Below are 18,264 nucleotides of genomic sequence, written 5' to 3'. Positions count from 1 at the left end.
GAATGCCAACATTGCATTTGCTTTCTTCACAACTGACTCAACCTGGAGGTTAACCTTTAGGATATCTCCCAAGTCCCTTTGCATTTCTGCATTTTGAATTCTCTCCCCATCAAAATAATAGTCTGCCTGTTTATTTCTTCCACCAATGTGCATGACCATACACTTTCCAATATTGTATTTCATTTGCCACTTTCCCCATTCCCCTAAACTCCTAAGTCTCTCTGCAGGCTCTCTGTTTCCTCAACCCTACCCATTCCTCCACCTATCTTTGTATCATCGGCAAATTTAGCCACAAATCCATTAATACTGTAGTCCAAATAATTGACATACATCGTAAAAAGCAGCAGTCCTAACACCTACCCCTGTGGAACTCTACCGGTAACCGGCAGCCAGCCACAATAGAATCCCTTTATTCCCACTCTCTGTTTTCTGCTGACCAATTAGTGCTCCACCCATACCAGTAACTTCCCTGTAATTCCATCGGTCCATATTTTACTAAGCACCCTCATGAGCGGCACCTTGTCAAAAGCCATCTGAAAATCCAAGTACACCACACCTACTGCATCTCCTTTGTCTACCCTGCTTGTAATTTCCTTAAAGAATTGCAGTAGATTTGTCAGGCAGGATTTTCCTTTCAGGAAAACATGCTGGCTTTAGCCTATCTTGTCATGTGCCTCCAGGTATTCCGTAATCTCATCCCTAACAATCGATTCCAACAACTTCCCAACCACTGATGTCAGGCTAATGTGTCTATAGTTTCCTTTCTGCTGCCTCCCACCCCTCCTAAATAATGGAATAACATTTGCAATTTTCCAGTCATCTGGTACAATGCCAGAATCTATCAATTCTTGAAAGATCATCGCTAATGCCTCGGCAATCTCTCCAACTACTTCCTTCAGAATCCGAGAGTGCATTCCATCAGGTCCAGGAGATTTATCCACCCTCAGACCATTAAGGTTCCTGAGCACCTTCTGAGTCGTAATTTTCATTGCACAAACTTCACTTCCTTGACACTCTTGAATGTCTAGTATACTGCAAACATCTTCTACTGTGAAGACTGATGCAAAATACACATTCAGTTCCTCTGCCATCTCTGCATCTCTCATTGCAATATCTCCAGCGTCACTTTGTATTGATCCTATATCTACCCTTGACTCTCTTTTACCCTTTAATTACTTATAAAAGCTTTTATTATCTTCTTTGATATTCGTCGCCAGCTTCCTTTCTTAACTCATTTTTTCCTTCCTAATGACCTTCTTAGTTTCCTTCTGCAAGTTTTTAAAAGCTCCACAATCCTCTATCTTCCGACTAGCTCTGGCTTCCTTATATGCACTCTCTTTTGCTTTTACTTTGGCTCTGACTTCACTTGTGAGTCATGGTAGTGTCCTTCTTCTCTTTGAAAATTTCTTCTTATTTGGAATATATCTCTCTTGCACTTCCTTCATTTTTCACAGAAACTCTAGCCAATGCTGCTCTGCTGTCTTTCCTTCAAATGTCCCTTTCCAGTGAACTTTGGCCAGTTCCCTTCTCATGTCATTATAATTTCCTCTTTTCCAATGAAATACCGACACATTGGATTTAATTTGTTCTCTCTCAGATTTCAATGTGAACTCGATCATATTGTGATCACTGTTCCTAAGGCTTCCTTAACCTTAAGCTCTCTTATCTCCTCCAGATCATTGCACAACACCCAGTCCAGCACAGCCAATCCCCTAGTGGGCTCAACAACAAGCTGTTCTAAAAAGCTATCCCAAAGACATTCTACAAATTCTCTCTCTTGAGGTCCAGTATTGATCCGGTTTTCCCAATCTGCTTTCATGTTAAAATCCCCAATGATTATCATGACATTGCCCTTCTGACATGCTGTTTCTATCTCCTGCTGTGATTTGTAATCCACATCCCGGCTGCTGTTTGGAGGCCTAGACACAACTGCCATGAGGGTCCTTTTACCCTTGCCATTTCTTAACCTACAGAGACTCTGCACCTTCCAATCCTATGTCATCTCTTTCTAATGATTGAATATTATTTCTTGTACCCAGAGCCATACCACCCCTCTGCCTACTAACCTATCTTTCCGATACACCATATATCCTTGGATGTTCAGCTCTCAATGGTAGCCATCCTTTAACCAAGTTTCAGAGATGGCCACAACATCATATTTGCCAATCTGTAGCTGAATTTCAAGATCATCCATTTTATTCTTCATGCTGCAGGCATTCAAATATAACACTTTCAGTGCAGTATTTGTTGCTTTCTGTTTTAACGGAACCATGTCTTTATTGCCCTGAAACTCATGTCACTGGCTGTGTTTAAGCCTCATCTCCTGCCTGTTCTTTCTATAATCTCTGTTGTACGCTATCTTTGATTTATTTCTGTTTTCCCTTTCCTTAGCCCTATCATTCCAGTTCCCTTCCCCCTGCCAACTTAGTTTAAACCCTCTGAAACAGCTTTTTTAAATGTGCCTGCTAGGATATTGGACCCCTTTGGGTTCAAGTGTAACCCATCCTTTTTGTACAGGTCGTACCTCCCCCAGAAGAGGCCCCAATGATCCAGGAATTTGAATCCCTATCCCCAAATCCAATCTCTCAGCCACACATTACTACACCTGTTTATGCTATTCTTGAACTCGCTCACACATGGCACAGGCAGCAATCCTGAGATTACTACCCTAGAGGTCCTGCCTTTCAGCTTCCTACCTAACTCCCTGAATTCTCTCTTCAGGACCTCCTCCCTTTTTCTACCTATGTCATTGATACCAACGTGTACCAAGACTTCTGGCTGTTCATCCTCTCTCTTCAGAATACTCTGCACCAGATCGGAGACATCCTGTACCCTGGCACCTGGGAGGTAACACACCATGCAGGTATCTCTATCAAGCTGACAGAATCTCCTGTCTGTTTCCCCTCACTATGGAATCCCCTATGACTACTACATTCCTCATCTTCCTCTTTCCCTTCTGCACCACGGAACCAGGCTCAGTGCCAGAGACCCAATTGTTGTGGTCATCCTTTGTCAGGTCACCCCCCTCAACCGCATCCAAAACGAGACAACAATTATTGAGCGGGACGGCCACGGAGATGCTCTCTACTATCTGAGCTGAGAGAAAAAAAAACATTAATTTATCAGGAGATGTGTGAGTGCTTTTCCAAAATGACAAATTAATGCTTTTTTTTTCTCAGCCACACAAAATGGATGAAGTTTCTGATCCCGAAAGAACTATGATAAAGGACATTTCAATCAGTAAGTGGTGGGGGTCTAGAACTCACTGCCTGAAAGAATGATGAAGGCAGAAACCCTCACATATATGTGATTATACCCTGATGAGTAAATAAAACACCATATCCTGTAGAACTCTAGACCAAGGACTATGTAGTGGAGCTCACTATCTAGAGCAGACATGGACAAATTGGGCCAAAGAGCCTCCTCCTTCACTATAAATTTACTATCTAGGCCTTTATATTCGGTAGTTTTCAATGAGATTTCCCTATATGTGGAACCAACATCAATGCTGGGAGTTTGGAGTCAATCTTCAGCCTGAGACTCTTTGCCATCAATTGTATAATGAACAAAAATATGCAGAGAAGACTTCATGTTTAAGACAGCACAGTTGTTTCAAGGAACAAGTTCTGTTTGGGCTTCTGTCAATGTGCTGTAGCTGCAGATTTTTGTGCCTGGTTTGCGCTTTTTTTTTCTTCTTGTATAGACTCAGCTTTTTTTTCTGCATTTTCCATCCTTCCCTGTACAAAAAAATTGTGCATGTCTTCACCTCCCACTACGCAGTCTATCTGAGACTGGTAACTCCATATGTGGGCGGAACTGTAGGAAGAAAAAAAATTGCCTGCTTCCCACTTTGCTGCACAGTGTGTGGGCACATCAATGTGTTGAGCCATGGAGGAATGCCACCAGGATAATCTGTATCTCGAACTGGCACAATACGGAGACATATCTCATAATGATTGGGTGTTCACATGACATTCAGGTATGAAGTATCTGGCCCAACAGTATTCATTGGCCTGGTTAATGGGTGAGGATACAAAGCAAATTCAGTGGTATAGAAAAATATAGATGCATTACATTTTGTTCTTAAAGTCAAGAGTTTACTTTCTTATGTACAAAATCAAATGCTGCAATTGCCAAGCAAAGTGAATCCCACCACATATCAAGCGCTCTTGATGGTTTCTAAATTGCATGTTATCGTGAAGCTTCACTGTAATTTTGAGTGACCCTTAACAAAATCTTTCTGTGTTGTTACCTACAAAGCAAGTAAAAAAATAGTTATTTTGCTATAGATGTCATGTGAAAGGATTTGCAGAAAAAGAGAATACATAATTTGTGTAACAAGGAGATCAGGTAATGATTGTAACTGGGAAATATCTGAAACAGCATTTGCTGAAATAAGCTATTAAAATTATATTTTGAACAATTAAATCACTATAAATTCACTGCATAAACATAGTGTAATTACATTTTCAGTTTTATGTATGAATTAAAAGGCATAAAACTAAATTTTTGATTTTTTTGTGATATTGTTGAGAGCATTTAATGTAATCATTATTTTCTTCCAGTGCCCAATTCAATGCCATCTGGCACACAACTAAGCGAGAAAGATGAGAATTTAGCAGAAGGAGTGAATTTCCTTGACAGGATTTTAGATTTAAAAACATTTGATTAGAAGCTGAACAAAAACATTCACACCTAGCTGCTCTCCAGCTAAGTATAACCATCATTGGCAGCTTTGACTCAGTGAGAGCATCTCACATCTGAGTAAGCAGGTTCATGCTCCACTTCAGTGAGTTGGACATAGAATTAGGCTCAGTGGTGTCAGTTGTACGGGCACTACAGTTGTCGCTAAAGGATGAAAATGGCAACACTGTGCACTTTTGTCACTGAAATCTATTAACTGCTGTAACCCCACTCTAAGTGCAGAGCAAGTAGGTGATCATATTTCCAGTGGCTGTCAAACCGACCATGGTGATGGACATTTATGCATCAGACTCCATCCAGACAGAACATGGAGAACATGCCTTGGATTTTCAAGCAATTTGCCTTACACCATTTCTATTTGAAGAGAAAAAGAAACAAAATCAGAATCCGGTTTATTATCACTGACATGTGTTGTGAAATTCGTTGTTGTGTTGTGGCAGCAGTACAGTGAAAAATATAAAAATACTATAAATTACAACAAAAAATTAAATTGAGCAAAAGAACAGTGGTGAGGTAGTGTTTGTGGGCCTATGCACCATTCAGAAATCTGATGGCAGAGAGGAAGAGGTTATTCCTAAAACATTGAGAGTGTGCCTTCGGGCTCCCTGATGGCAGTAATGAGAGGGTGTCCTGAGTGGTGTGGGTGCTTAATGATGGATGCCGCCATCTTGAGACACCACCTTTTGAAATGTACTTGATGGTAGGGAGGCATCCATCCCTATTTACTGAGGAAGAAAGAAATAGTGGCACCAACTTATTGTAAGAGCAAGGACAGGTGGCCCATGATTGAGGATTGCATGTGGTAGGGCAGAAGTTATCAATAGGACCACAATGAAAGAATAAAGTGGAAAACTGGCTGGAGAGCAATGCAAGAGAAAGAACTCTGGGTCTACAATAAGAATGGAAATAAAAAGAAGACAATAACACTCCTTTGAAACTGGGTACAAAACATAAATCAGAGTACAAGAGAGTAAGAGGGTAAGGGAAACGTTGTAGGAAGTTGTAGAGGGAAAACACTTCCTACGAGTGTCGGATGTGTAGGAGAGAAACGAGCTCAGAGGTTGTGTCAGAAGAGAAACGAGAGAGTACATAGATGTAATAGGGCACAAGAGACTGCAGATTCTGGAATCTGGTGTAATCAACAATCTACTGGAGGAATTCAGTGAGTTGGTAGGAGAAAGGAATTATTGAAACTGTCAAATAGAAATAGAAAGGGAAAACAGAGTGTTTGTGATCGGAGTAGAACAGGAAGATGACACAGGGGCTTCAGGGGATTAGAGAAAGAAGATGCGGAGGTCACTACAGTGCCAACATTCATTTGATGTATCTGAAAGATATCTTGATTTGACAGTTATGAATATGACAATGTGTTTCTTATTAATTATCATGAGTTTTGATCCTTAAAGGTGGAATATTTCCACTTATTATCATGTGATTTAGGTAGGAGTGATCATTTCAGTATTTTAACTGAGAATAAATGAAGCTGAGATTCCAGACCTGGAGAATTCATAGTACCCTTTATATTCTGCTGCGACATCATCGAAAGGCTGCCTAACTGTCCTTGAAAACCTACAGAATATTTTGCTATGGTTTTAAATTTAGGACAATTTCATTCAAGGGGAATTTGGAGGAATATTTGAAGCACAGTGTGCTGCAGTAATACAGGGAGGGCAGGTTTGCTTTATTTCATTAATTTCCCAAGGCACAACAGCATGCTGGTGAAATGGACCTTGCCAAAGTAAATAATTCAGTGGGTCTAGATTTACTTTTCAAACCATTATCATTCCTAATTCTCATTAATTAGAAATTGAACATGAAACTGTAAATAAAAACAATCTCATTTAATGTCTGTCATACACACATATTGACCCTAGAAGTTTATCTCCTGATACATGGATTGTATTTATAGTATGAGAAAATCTGTTTGTATGTGTGTACATTCTGGTAATTGAGTCACCACAAATACATTTAATTCAGCATTTTGAACACAATGTAATAAAAAGTTTATTTGAATTACCAAGAACATAAATTTATATAAATATGCAACAAAGCCTCATTATAAATTTGTATAGTTTTGGTTACTTTTGGTTTATATGGAGACTGCGAATGGAAAATCGTTTTATTTATAATTTTTCATTATGTCATTCCTATATCAACAAGAGACACTCAATGTTTATAATTATCTCTGTGCATCAATTTTCCATAAATTATTTACAGTCTTAATAGCTATACAAAAGCTAATTAACAAATCCTGCACAGTAACTCTCTTGTACATGAACTTATTGTACTCTATTTGATTTTATCTATTCCCTTATTTCAAAGAGGTATACAAAATTATGAGAGGTTTAGATTGGGAAAATGCAAGCAGGCTATTTCCACAGAGGTTGGCTGAGTCTAGAATTAAAGGTCATAGGTTAAGGGGGAAAATCAAAATGTTTAAGGAAATGATGAAGGGGAGCTTCTTCACTCAGAGGGTGATGAGAGTGTGGAATGAGGTGCAAGCAGAAGTGGTGAGTGCCATTTCAGTATCAACTTTTAAGAGAAATTTTGATAAGTACCTGGATGGGAGTTGTATGGATGGCTATGGTCTGGGTGCAGGTTGATGGATCAAGGTAGAATAACGGTTTGGTATGAACTAGAAAGGCTGAAGGGCTGTTTCTGTGCTGTAGTGCTGTATGGCTCTATCTAAAGAACTTGAGAACCTGTTGTTAATATGTGCTGTGAACTTAGGGCAACAGATGCCTGACTCCTTTTACATTTGTATCTTCATAGGTTTATATAACATTCATTGCCATCCATAACGGTACAATTTCAGTATATTTTTGTTTTGTGCAGTTTTTGCAATTGTATTTGTTGTGCAGTAGTGACTCCATGTCAAACTACTATTTTAGCTGTAAAAAAGCATTCTGGGCATCATGAAGTTATTATTGACACAATATCACACTGAGTTCAGAGATGCATCTGGGCAGTCTGAAACTGTGTATCTTCAAACAGTCCAAATATTAATAACTTAGGAGAGCCTCAGTGATACTTTAAAACAGTGCAGACTTCTTTCCACTTTTGACATAGGTGATTATGAGATTGGTCTATGGGTTTATGGATCCATAAACCAAGAACTTTGCTCTGGTTTGCACAACAATAGATGGGGAAACTGGTATTATTAGAAGAAAGAAATTGATCTATAGACTGTAAAAGACATCAAGAGGTTTGGAGAGGTAGCAAAATATGGTATTGAAATAGATGATCAACCATGAATATATTGAATGGTGGAGCATACTTGAAAGGCCATATAACCCACTCGTGCTCTTGGTTTTGGTTGTTTCATACAGAATGAAGTCCTGGAATTTCCAAAAAGGGTAGGGTCAACAAAATGCACCGAGAATGCAGTGGTCAGTCTTCCATTTTATAAGCGCTATAGATCTAATGCAATTTTAATAACTACCTTCCAGATATGTAATCAAGCAGCAACATTAATCTGTGATTGGAGAAGAGCTAATGATTACCCAAACTGCCGGTTGGGTAGGTCAATGAAACGGGTGAACACAACGTGACACTTTTTTCTTCTGTTCTGTTGCGATGAAGGCTGCCAAGGATTTCTGTCTTCAACTAATTAAGAACTGCAGCAGAGAAGGACTCACCTGTGTGGCTTTGGTTGAGTGATGTCTGAATGTTTTCTGTACTTGGCTGAATTTAAGAAGAAATACCAGAGCACAGTGACAGACCTGAGTGACAAGCACTTGATTCATGACTTTGTTTCCCAGAACCTGGGATTCAGACAGACTTAGTGGTCACTGAGTATTACAACCTGGTGACATTGCCAACATGGTGCAGAAAGCAATCATTAAATGAGGAAAGCTTTGAATAATTGAAAAAATTGTGAATTCTCAAGCAGGAAGAGGCGTAAGCACACACTACATTACATTTAATACTCTGGAGGAAGACATTTCGATTTTTTATTTGATTCTGCCTAAATGAAGATTATGAGACCCTAGGTGGTCTTATAGTCTAATGGTCTTATGGTAATCAGCTTCTGATGTAAATAGAAGATAAATGAGGAACAAAAGAGGAGAAAAAAATTAGAAAAATAGGATGAATATAAAAGCAAGGGTGTAATGTTAATACTTTATAAGGCACTGGTGAGGCCTCACTTGGAGTATCGTGAGCAGTTTTAAAGAAATGATATGCTGACATTGGAGACGGTTCAAAGGAGTTTCAGGAAAATGATTGTGGGGTTGAAAGGTGTTTGATGGCTCTGGGCCTCTACTCTCTAGAATTCAGAAGAATGAGGAGTGACCTCATTGAAACCTATCAAATGTTAAAAGGCCTCAATAGAGTGGATATTTCCAATGATGGTAGTGTCTAAGACCAGAGGACACAGCCTCAGAATAGAGGGATGTTCACTTAGAATGGAGATGATGATGAATTTCTTTAGACAGAGTGGTGCATCTGTGGAATTCATTGTTACAGATGTTTGTGGAGGTCAGTTATAAGACATAGAAGGGGAAATAAGCCATTCAGCCTATCGAGTCTGCTCCATAATTCCTTCATGGCTGATCCCAGATCCCACCCAACCCCATACAACTGTATTCTTACCATAACCTTTAATGCCCCGACCAATCAGGAAACTATCAGTTTTCGCTTTAAATATACACATGGTCTTGTCCTCCACTGCAGTCTGTGGCAAAGCATTCCACAGATTCACTACTCTCTGGTTAAATAATTCCTCCTTAACTCTGTTCTAAAGGGTCATCCCTTCAATTTTGAGGCTGTGCCCTCAAGTTCTGGACACCCTCACCATAGGAAACATCTTCTCCACCTTTCCACATCCACCTTATCATGTCCTTTCAACATTCGGTAAGTTTCAATGAGATTCCCACACATTCTTCTAAATTCCGGTGACTATAGGCCCAAAGCTGCCAAACGCCCCTCATATGTTAACCTCTTCATGCCTGCTATCATCCTTGTGAACCTTCTCTGGACTCTGGGCCTGCCCCAATGACAACACATCCCTTCTGATATATGGGGCCCAAAACTGTTGACAATACTCGAAGTGCGGCCAGATTGGAAACTTATAAAGCCTCAGCGTTATCTCCTTGTTTTTATATTCTCTTCCCCTTGAAATAAATGCCAGCATTGCATTTGCCTTCTTTACAGGAGACTCAACCTATAATTTAATCTTCTGGTCCCTTTGCACCTCTGATGTTTGAATTTTCTCCCAATTTAGATATAGATAATAAATATTATCCCTTTTACCAAAATGCATTATCATACATTCCCTAGTGCTGTATTCCATCTGCCACCTTTATGCCCATTCTTTCAATTTGTCTAAGTCCTTCTGGAATTGCATTGCTTCCTCAGCACTGCATACCACTACACCTATCTTTGCATCATCTGCAAACTTTACACAAAGCCATCAATTCCATTATCTTAACTGTTGACAAACAATGTGAAGGTAGCAGTCCCAGTACTGACCCCTGAGGAACAACAGTAGTCACTGGCAGCCAACCAAAAAATGCCCCATTTATTCTCACTCGCTGCCTCCTGCTTGTCAGCCATTCCTCTACCCATGCCAATATCTTTCCTGTAATGCTTTATATTATTGCTCCTTATGTCTTTTTAGTTGCCTTTTGTTGGATTTCTAAAGAACTTCCCATTCATCTAACTTCCCAGTCACTTTTGCTACATTATATGCCTTTCTTAGTCTTGGCTTTTATGCAGTCCTTAACTTCCCTTGTCACCCATACCATCTGAGAACAACTTCTTCTGTGGAATAAATTTATCCTGCGTTTTGTGACCTATTTCCAGAAATTTCAGCCATCTCTGCTCTAGAGTCATCTCCGCCAATATCCTCCTCCAATCTACCTGGGCAAGCTCCTTTCTTATGCCTCTGTAATCCCCTTTATTCCATTGCAATACTGATACATGTGACTTATGCTTCTCTCTTTCAAATTGCCATATGAATTCAATCATATTATGATCACTGCCTCATAAGGGTTCCAGATAAAATCTGGGTTATTACACAACACCTAATCTAACATAGTCTTTCCCCAAGTAGGCTCAAGCACAAGATGCTCTAAAAGCCATCTCGTAGGAATCTCCTTGCATATTGAAGTCCCCCGTTACAATAGTGACATTACCCTTATTGCGTGCCCTTTCCAGCTTGCTCTGCAATCCCAACCCCTCCTCTTATGTATTATTTGGAGGCCTATATATGATTCCCATAATATTTTCTAACCCTTGCAGCATCTTATTTCCACTCACAAAGATTCAACATTCTCTGATCCTATGTCACCTCTTTCTAAAGATGTAATTCCATCACTTACCAGTAGAATCAGAATCAGGTTAATTATCTCCAGCATGTGTCATGAAATTTGTTTACTTAGCAGTAGCAGTTCAATGCAATACGTAATATAGAAGAAAAAAAATAAATCGATCAATCAATTACAGTATATGTATATTGAATAGATTAAAAATTGTGCAAAAAACAGAAATAATATATATTAAAAAAGTGAGGTAGTGTTCAAGGGTTCAATGTCCATTTAGGAATCGGATGGCAGAGGGGAAGAAGCTGTTCCTGAATCGCTGAGTGTATGCCTTAAGGCTTCTGTATCTCCTACCTGATGGTAACAGTGAGAAAAAGGAGTTCCCTGGGTGCTTGGACACTGCCTTTCTGAGACATTGCTGCTTGAAGATGTCCTCGGTACTTTGTAGGCTAGTGCCCAGGATGGAGCTGGCTAAATTTACAACCCTCTGCAGCTTCTTTCAGTCCTGTGCAGTAGCCCCTCCATACCAGACAGTGATGCAGCCTGTCAGAATGCTCTCCACGGTACATCTATAGAAGTTTTTGAGTGTATTTGTTGACATACCAAATCTCTTCAAACTCCTGATGAAGTATAGTCATTGTCTTGCCTTTTTTATAACTGCAACAATATGTTGGGACCAGGTTAAGTCCTCAGAGATCTTGATAGCCAGCCATTTGAAACTCCTCACTCTCTCCACTTCTGATCCCTGAATGAGGATTGATCTTACCCTTCCTGAGGTCCACAATCAGCTCTTTCATCTTACTGACATTGAGTGCAGGGTTGTTGTTGTGACACCACTCCACTAGTTGGCGTATCTCACTCCTGTACGGCCTCTCGTCACCATCTGAGATTCTATCCACAATGGTTGTATCATCAGCAAATTTATAGTTGGTATCTGAGCTATGTCTAACCACACAGTCATGGGTCTAGAGAGAGTAGAGCAGTGGGCTAAGCACACACCCCTGAGGTGCACCAGTTTTGATCATCAGTGAGGAGGAGATATTATCACCGATCTGCACAGATTGTGGTCTTCTGGTTAGGAAGTTGAGGATTCAATTGCCGGGGAAGTTACAGAGGCCCAGGTTCTATAACTTCTCAATCAGGATTGTGGGAATGATGGTACACCACACCACCGCCTATGCCTTCCTGCCTGTCCTTTTGATACAAAGTATATCCTTTGATCCTTTAATATCCTTTGATATTAAGCAATCAACTATGACCTTCTTTCAGCCATGACTCAGTGATCCCCATAACATCATACTGACCAACCTCTGAATGTGCCATGAGTTCATCCACCTTATTTCCAAATGCTATGTGCATTTGAATACAGCACCTTCAGTCCGGCATTCTTCGCCCTATTGAAGGTTGCCTCTGTGGCACAATTGAACTCTTTGTACTGGCTACATTTTTACCCAATCTTTGACGTCCTTCATAACATTCATATTACACCCATCATCTATGTGTAAATCTGCTGGGTCATCCTCAGCTATATCATCCTGGTTCTCATACCTCTGCCTTATTAGTTTTAACCCCTGTTGACTGCTTTTGCAAACCTTCCCACAATGATATTGGTCCCCCTCTGATTCAAATACAACCTGTCCCTTTTGTACAGGTCACACCTGCATCAGAAGAGATCCCAAATATCCAGAAATCTGATTCCCTACCCCTGCTCCAATTCTTCGACAATACATTCATCTGAAACCTGATTCAATTCCTGTCCTCAATGTCATGTGGCACAGCAGTGATCCCGAGATTACAACCTTTGAGGTCCTGCTTCTCAGTTTCCTTCCTAATTCTCTGTATTATGTTTACAGGACCTCTGCCTTTTTTCTACCTGTGTCGTTGGTTCTGAGATGTACCAAGACTTTTGGCTGCTCCCCCTCCCTTTTTATGATATTGTGGATACATTCTGAAACATCACAGATTTTGGGACCTGGGAGGCAAACAAGTATATTTAGTACAATGAGTATATTTAAGGCAGAAGTTGATAGATTCTTGATTAGTCAGGACATGAAGGGATACAGTGAATTTTGAGTCTGCTCCACTATTCAATCATAGCTGATTTATTTTCCCTTTCAACCCCATTCTTCAGCCTTCTCCCTGTAACCTTTAACCAAGAACCTATCACTCTTCTCCTTTAAATATACCCAATGATTTGGCCTCCATACCTACAGGTGGCAATAAATTCTACAGATTCACTACACTCTTGTTAAAGAAACCCCAGCTCATCATTGTCTAAACAGATGTCCTTCTATTTTGAAACTCTGTCTTTTGGTCTTAGGCTCTCTCACTATTGAAAAAATCCTTTCCACATCCCATCTATCTAGATTCAAATAATCTGATACAATGCAGGCTGGGTACCGGCTTCTCAGAATTTCCAACCAGATAGCAAGATTAAACTAGAGCCTGCCACTTTAAACAAACTGTTTCTACTGTGAGGATTTCCAATAATAGACTTTTATTTTCAAACTTTGAAGAATTGTAACCACTTATGATAATTTTGAACCTGCTCTGCTACTGGTAGATTTGAGATATTGGAAGGCAATGACTTCCTTAAGCAGTCTAAAAATATTTTAATTCCATTGTACAAACAACTTTTTTTTTCTGTTGGATTACTAACAGGGAAAGATTAAACAAAATAATTAGCTGGTACACAATCATGCATGTCAGTAAAGTCAATCTCCAGCAATTTGAAATACTTACATAGAATTTCTAAGTATTTTGTTAAGTGGAGTTAATATTAGATGTTAACTTTCCTGGTGGTTATTATGTTTAATTTTCCAGAAAGCATAAAATTGTAATACAATATGTATGTAGTGGAACTTGTACTAATAATGCCAAATTACTTAGAATTGCTCTCTCTTGACTACCATGATGGATGGTTATAAATTTCTATTAGTCATAAACTTATTTTGTGCTTTGTTAACAGAATTAATGGAATTATCTGACATAGTTTTCCATTGAAGTAAAAGTGACATATTTCATTAGGTTTGAGTGTGGAATATTTCACTTTACTGACCAATATCTTTGTTGACATATATAATAGTCTAGCAGACTTGATATTTTATTGTACTTCCCCTGGTTGTAGCCTAGTAAGAAATATATGGTTAGTATAAATAGATTTTGAATGATAGCAACCCGTTGCCTTTGGGACATAGGAGGCAGACGAGAAGGCAAAGTTGACCATCATTTCTGGTTTGTAGACAGAACAAAAATTGCCTGTGTGGAAACTCAAGACTTAATGGAAATAGTGTTTACTGCACACAGTGTGGGGCAGGACAAGCAGTACTGGATTTGGGTGTAGCTGTCTTTCTCCAAGATGCAACTAGGCCACGATACCTCGCAAAAAAGAGATGTCAACATTTTTAGCACTTGCAGTTTGCTTACAGAGAGAGAAAAACAATCATTGTACTGTGCAGACTCTAAGTAATATGTGCACTAAATAAACCAACCCTTGTTATTTGTAAGACATTTCACAATACTATTAGGACTCATTCTGAAGAATACAACACCTGAAAGAATTAGTTGTCATTTGCATCCCTAAAGATGTCATGCTGACAAATGTAGGTTTTTTTTTCATAGTATTGTAAGTTATTGGCAAAGGAACTAAAGATGAGGTGAGGAAGCATATTACAAACTTTCCATGCAGTCCTTTTAACCAAAATAAAACTTAATTAGTGCTGAGAGTTTAATAAAGTATTATCCAAATGGCTTGGCAAGGAATATAAGATATAGAAGTAGAATTAGGCCATTTGGCCCATTGACTATGCTCTGCCATTCCATCAGAGCTGATCTATTATCCCTCTCAACCCCATTCTCTGCCTTCTCTCCTTATCCTTTGATGTCCTCATTAATCAGGAACCTATCAACCTCTGATTTAAATGTACCCAATGATTTGGCCTCCACAGCCCTCTGAATTCCACAGATTCACCACCCTCTGGCTAGAGAAATTCCTCCTCCTCTCTGTTCTAAAGGGACATTCTCCTATTCTGAGGTTGTGCCATTAGGTCTGAGACTCCTCCACTATAGGAAACATCCTCTCCACATTCACTATGTAGGCCTTTCAGTATTCAGTAGATTATTTGTACAGACTGTTTTTGACTCTCATACCCACACATTGCATGAATTAATGGACTGGCTTTATATTTTTCAAATTTATTGCTGCTTATAGTTGATACTATAACAGTGCTTTACAGACATTAGATTTGTCTGTTATGTAATATTTGGATATGCTATATAGTAAAAATACAATACAGGTACAAATATGTTATACTTGAACCAAGAGTATGCCAATCTTTTCTCTGCAAAGACTTTTACTGTAATACAAAAAGATTAGATTGGAAATAAAGAATCTCTGTTTTCAGTGTTTATAGAATTTACACTCGTCTTCAGATTGATCTTGTTTATTTTCTGTTCTTTCTATGACCTTTCATATTCTTCAAGTACTTAGTCTTTAACCTATCATTGTTCGCCACTTGTGGCAAAATATTTCACACTTCAACAGCTCTTTGTATTGATTTTTTTTGATTTTTCCCCTTTATATATAAAGTAATTTCAGAACATCAGTTTAGGAATTTAGAATGTATTTCCATATAGATTACCTGCTAATCCAAAAGAGGTTTGATATTTTATCAGGGTTACAACAGGTATCGCAACAATGTTACAGGAGATTTGGAGAATACTTTTGTCGTATACAAGCGCCAATAACTTTTCTTCCATAATGATTTCTTAAAAGTTTTCTTAGTGGTTTTTCTTGAACCACTGACTATTGTGGCAGGTTATTTGTCTACTAGAGAAAGAACCAATTTTTGACTTCGTGATTTACAACAGGTGACATATAAAAACAGAATAATTATTATACATTCTTTTGTTCATGTATGGCTGATAGTATTTCCCAAGTTCATGGAATCAATTTGCTCAGGTGAAGTTCATATTTGAATGGTTAGTCAAATAATAAACCTTTACTGTGTTGATAAGTTTAGTGAACAAATGAAGGGGTATGATATTAATTAAATATTTTTTTCTTTCAGACTGGGAGAAAGGAGAAAGGAGACCCTCTTAATGCTGCCATTGAGAAAATGACGAAGAAAACCAGAGATCTGCGTCGGCAGGTATAGTTTTATTCTCTTCAATTTTGATCTGAGTTATTTCTTGATATCTGAGCAACAATTTTTGGGAATGAAAGAAATGGGATAATTATTGTTTCATTTCACGTATTGGGAGGGAAATGTCATGAAGGAAAGTGTGGAAAATGCCTTCACTCTTTTCCTCATTCTGTTTGAGAAAGTCTTCATCTTAGTATCTGAATAGGGCCTTGAAATTTCCTCAAACTGTATTGTACTGTGTTTGTATTCAAAAGTGGTTCAGTACTTTAAATTACCTGGGCTGGTATCCCGATTGGAACACTGCGATTTGACCTTGGTGACTTGTGTGTAAACTAACAGATTTGTGTCTTCACTGAAGCAAGCTCTTCCTGCTTTGACACTAATTGGGACCAAGTTGTACTCTCACTCACAGAGGTCATAGGGATGAACAGCATGGGATTTGAGTAGCAGTCACAGTGATGTGGGGAACAGCACACAGTTGGATTGAATAGTGAAAGGTTTCTTAACCTGGGAATATGTGACCCATGTGGGGGAATAATTATTCCACAGCGCACTCATTTCTACAGGAACATATTTTTCTGATGCTGGGCTGTAAGCACACTAACAGAAATTGTGTGTGTGTGTGTGTATCAAAGACGATCAACAAAATGATGCCCAGTTCTGTTTTGACTGAGTTGCAGTTTCCTTTTAATGTTTTGTGATGCTCCAATTTCTTTTACTTCATTATTTTAACTTGAAATACTTCCTTCTAATTATTTGAAACACATACAAAATGCTAGAGGAACTCAGCAGTTCGAGCGGCATCTCTGGAAATGAATGAACTGATAATGTTTCAGGCCGAGACTCTTCATCTGGACTCCTTCTAATTATTAATCTCATATTTGAATTAACAAAAAAGAGACCATTTGGCCAATCAAGCTTGTGACAATTTTCCTGAGCACTTCTATCTGTCCCATTCCCCCCAACTTTTTAACCCTGTAAACTGTTCTCTGTCACATGCACTTCACTCCACCATGATTCTCACATCTACATCAGTGATAATTTACACTAGCCAATTAACCTGACCACTGCATTGTTGTAGCTAGGCCCGCCAGATCTGGATTGGTTTTGAAGAGCTCTTGTTTTACACTTGATGGCAAAGCTACTGTTTAAACTAGTACTCTATTGGAGGTGAAGGTAGCTACAGGGAGCTTGTTACCAACTGTCTCTAAAAACAGCCTTTTATCTATAATAACAGGCTAATAGTTCATTGAGGATTTTCACAACAAGATGGAATCCTACATTTGGTTATTTCTGCTATTTCTTATTCCAAATAGACACTTGTGTTCAACATTGCCTCACTTAGTTGAGAGAAGACTCCCCTTCTTTATTTTTGGTTATGCTCCTATCAGTGTTTCCAGCTTAAATGTTCATGTGAAATCAACTTTGATACTACCTTTGGTTCTATTTTCTCTAATCTCCTCAGCAGAGAGCTGGTTAAACCACAACGTAAAAACAAAATACTAAAAATACTCAGCAGTTCAGACAGTTTCCAAGGAGAGAGAGAGAGAGAAATGTTAACAAGTCAGGTTGATGACCCTCCTTCAGAATTGAAAATAATAGAAAACAGGTATGTTTAAATGTACAGAAAAGAAGCAGAATGGGGAAAACAAAAGGAATATCCTGAATAGATTCGGGCACAATTGAAGGCCAGTATTGGCATTGACCGGAAGTTGCTGAAGGTTTGTTAATGGCAGCTAATCTGTCTGGAAGTAGTACAATCAGAGGATAGGCAGATGTGGGTGGGGGGGGGGGGGGGGGGGGCACAAATTGAAGATTTTGTGAATATAGAACATAATAGTTGCTAGAAATCTGAAATAAAAGAGAATGCTGGGAAGCTGAGTGGGTAAGGCTGCCTTTATGAAAAGAGGTAAATAGACTCACAACAAAAGTTGTCAGAATTTTAATCATGTAATATGCTCACTATATAGCATTTAGACATGTCATATGATGACATATCTCACAAAATGCTGAAGGAACTCAGCAAGCCAGGCTGCTTCTAGGAAAAGAGTACAGTTGATGTTTCGGCATGAAACCCTTTGGCAGGACTGGAGAAAAGGGGGGAGGGGAGAGAGAAACACAAGGTGACAGGTGAAACCTGAAGGAGGAAGGGT

General features: G+C 39.0%; 1 protein-coding gene across 3 annotated transcripts in view; it reads left to right on the top strand.

The window, feature by feature from the left end:
• Window positions 1-18,264, top strand: part of LOC140726163 (catenin alpha-2) — an 817,330-nt gene that overhangs the window by 147,220 nt on the left and 651,846 nt on the right. For all 3 annotated transcript variants that reach the window (XM_073042154.1, XM_073042153.1, XM_073042155.1), the window contains one exon: window positions 16,037-16,117. In XM_073042154.1, coding sequence (XP_072898255.1) covers window positions 16,037-16,117 — 81 coding nt within the window. Of the gene's footprint in view, window positions 1-16,036; window positions 16,118-18,264 lie in introns of those variants that run through there.

Source organism: Hemitrygon akajei, chromosome 4 (genome assembly GCF_048418815.1).
Source record: "Hemitrygon akajei chromosome 4, sHemAka1.3, whole genome shotgun sequence".
NCBI lineage: Eukaryota > Metazoa > Chordata > Chondrichthyes > Myliobatiformes > Dasyatidae > Hemitrygon > Hemitrygon akajei.
Note: the sequence above shows the minus strand (reverse complement) of the source record. Positions and strands in the feature narration are given on the sequence as shown.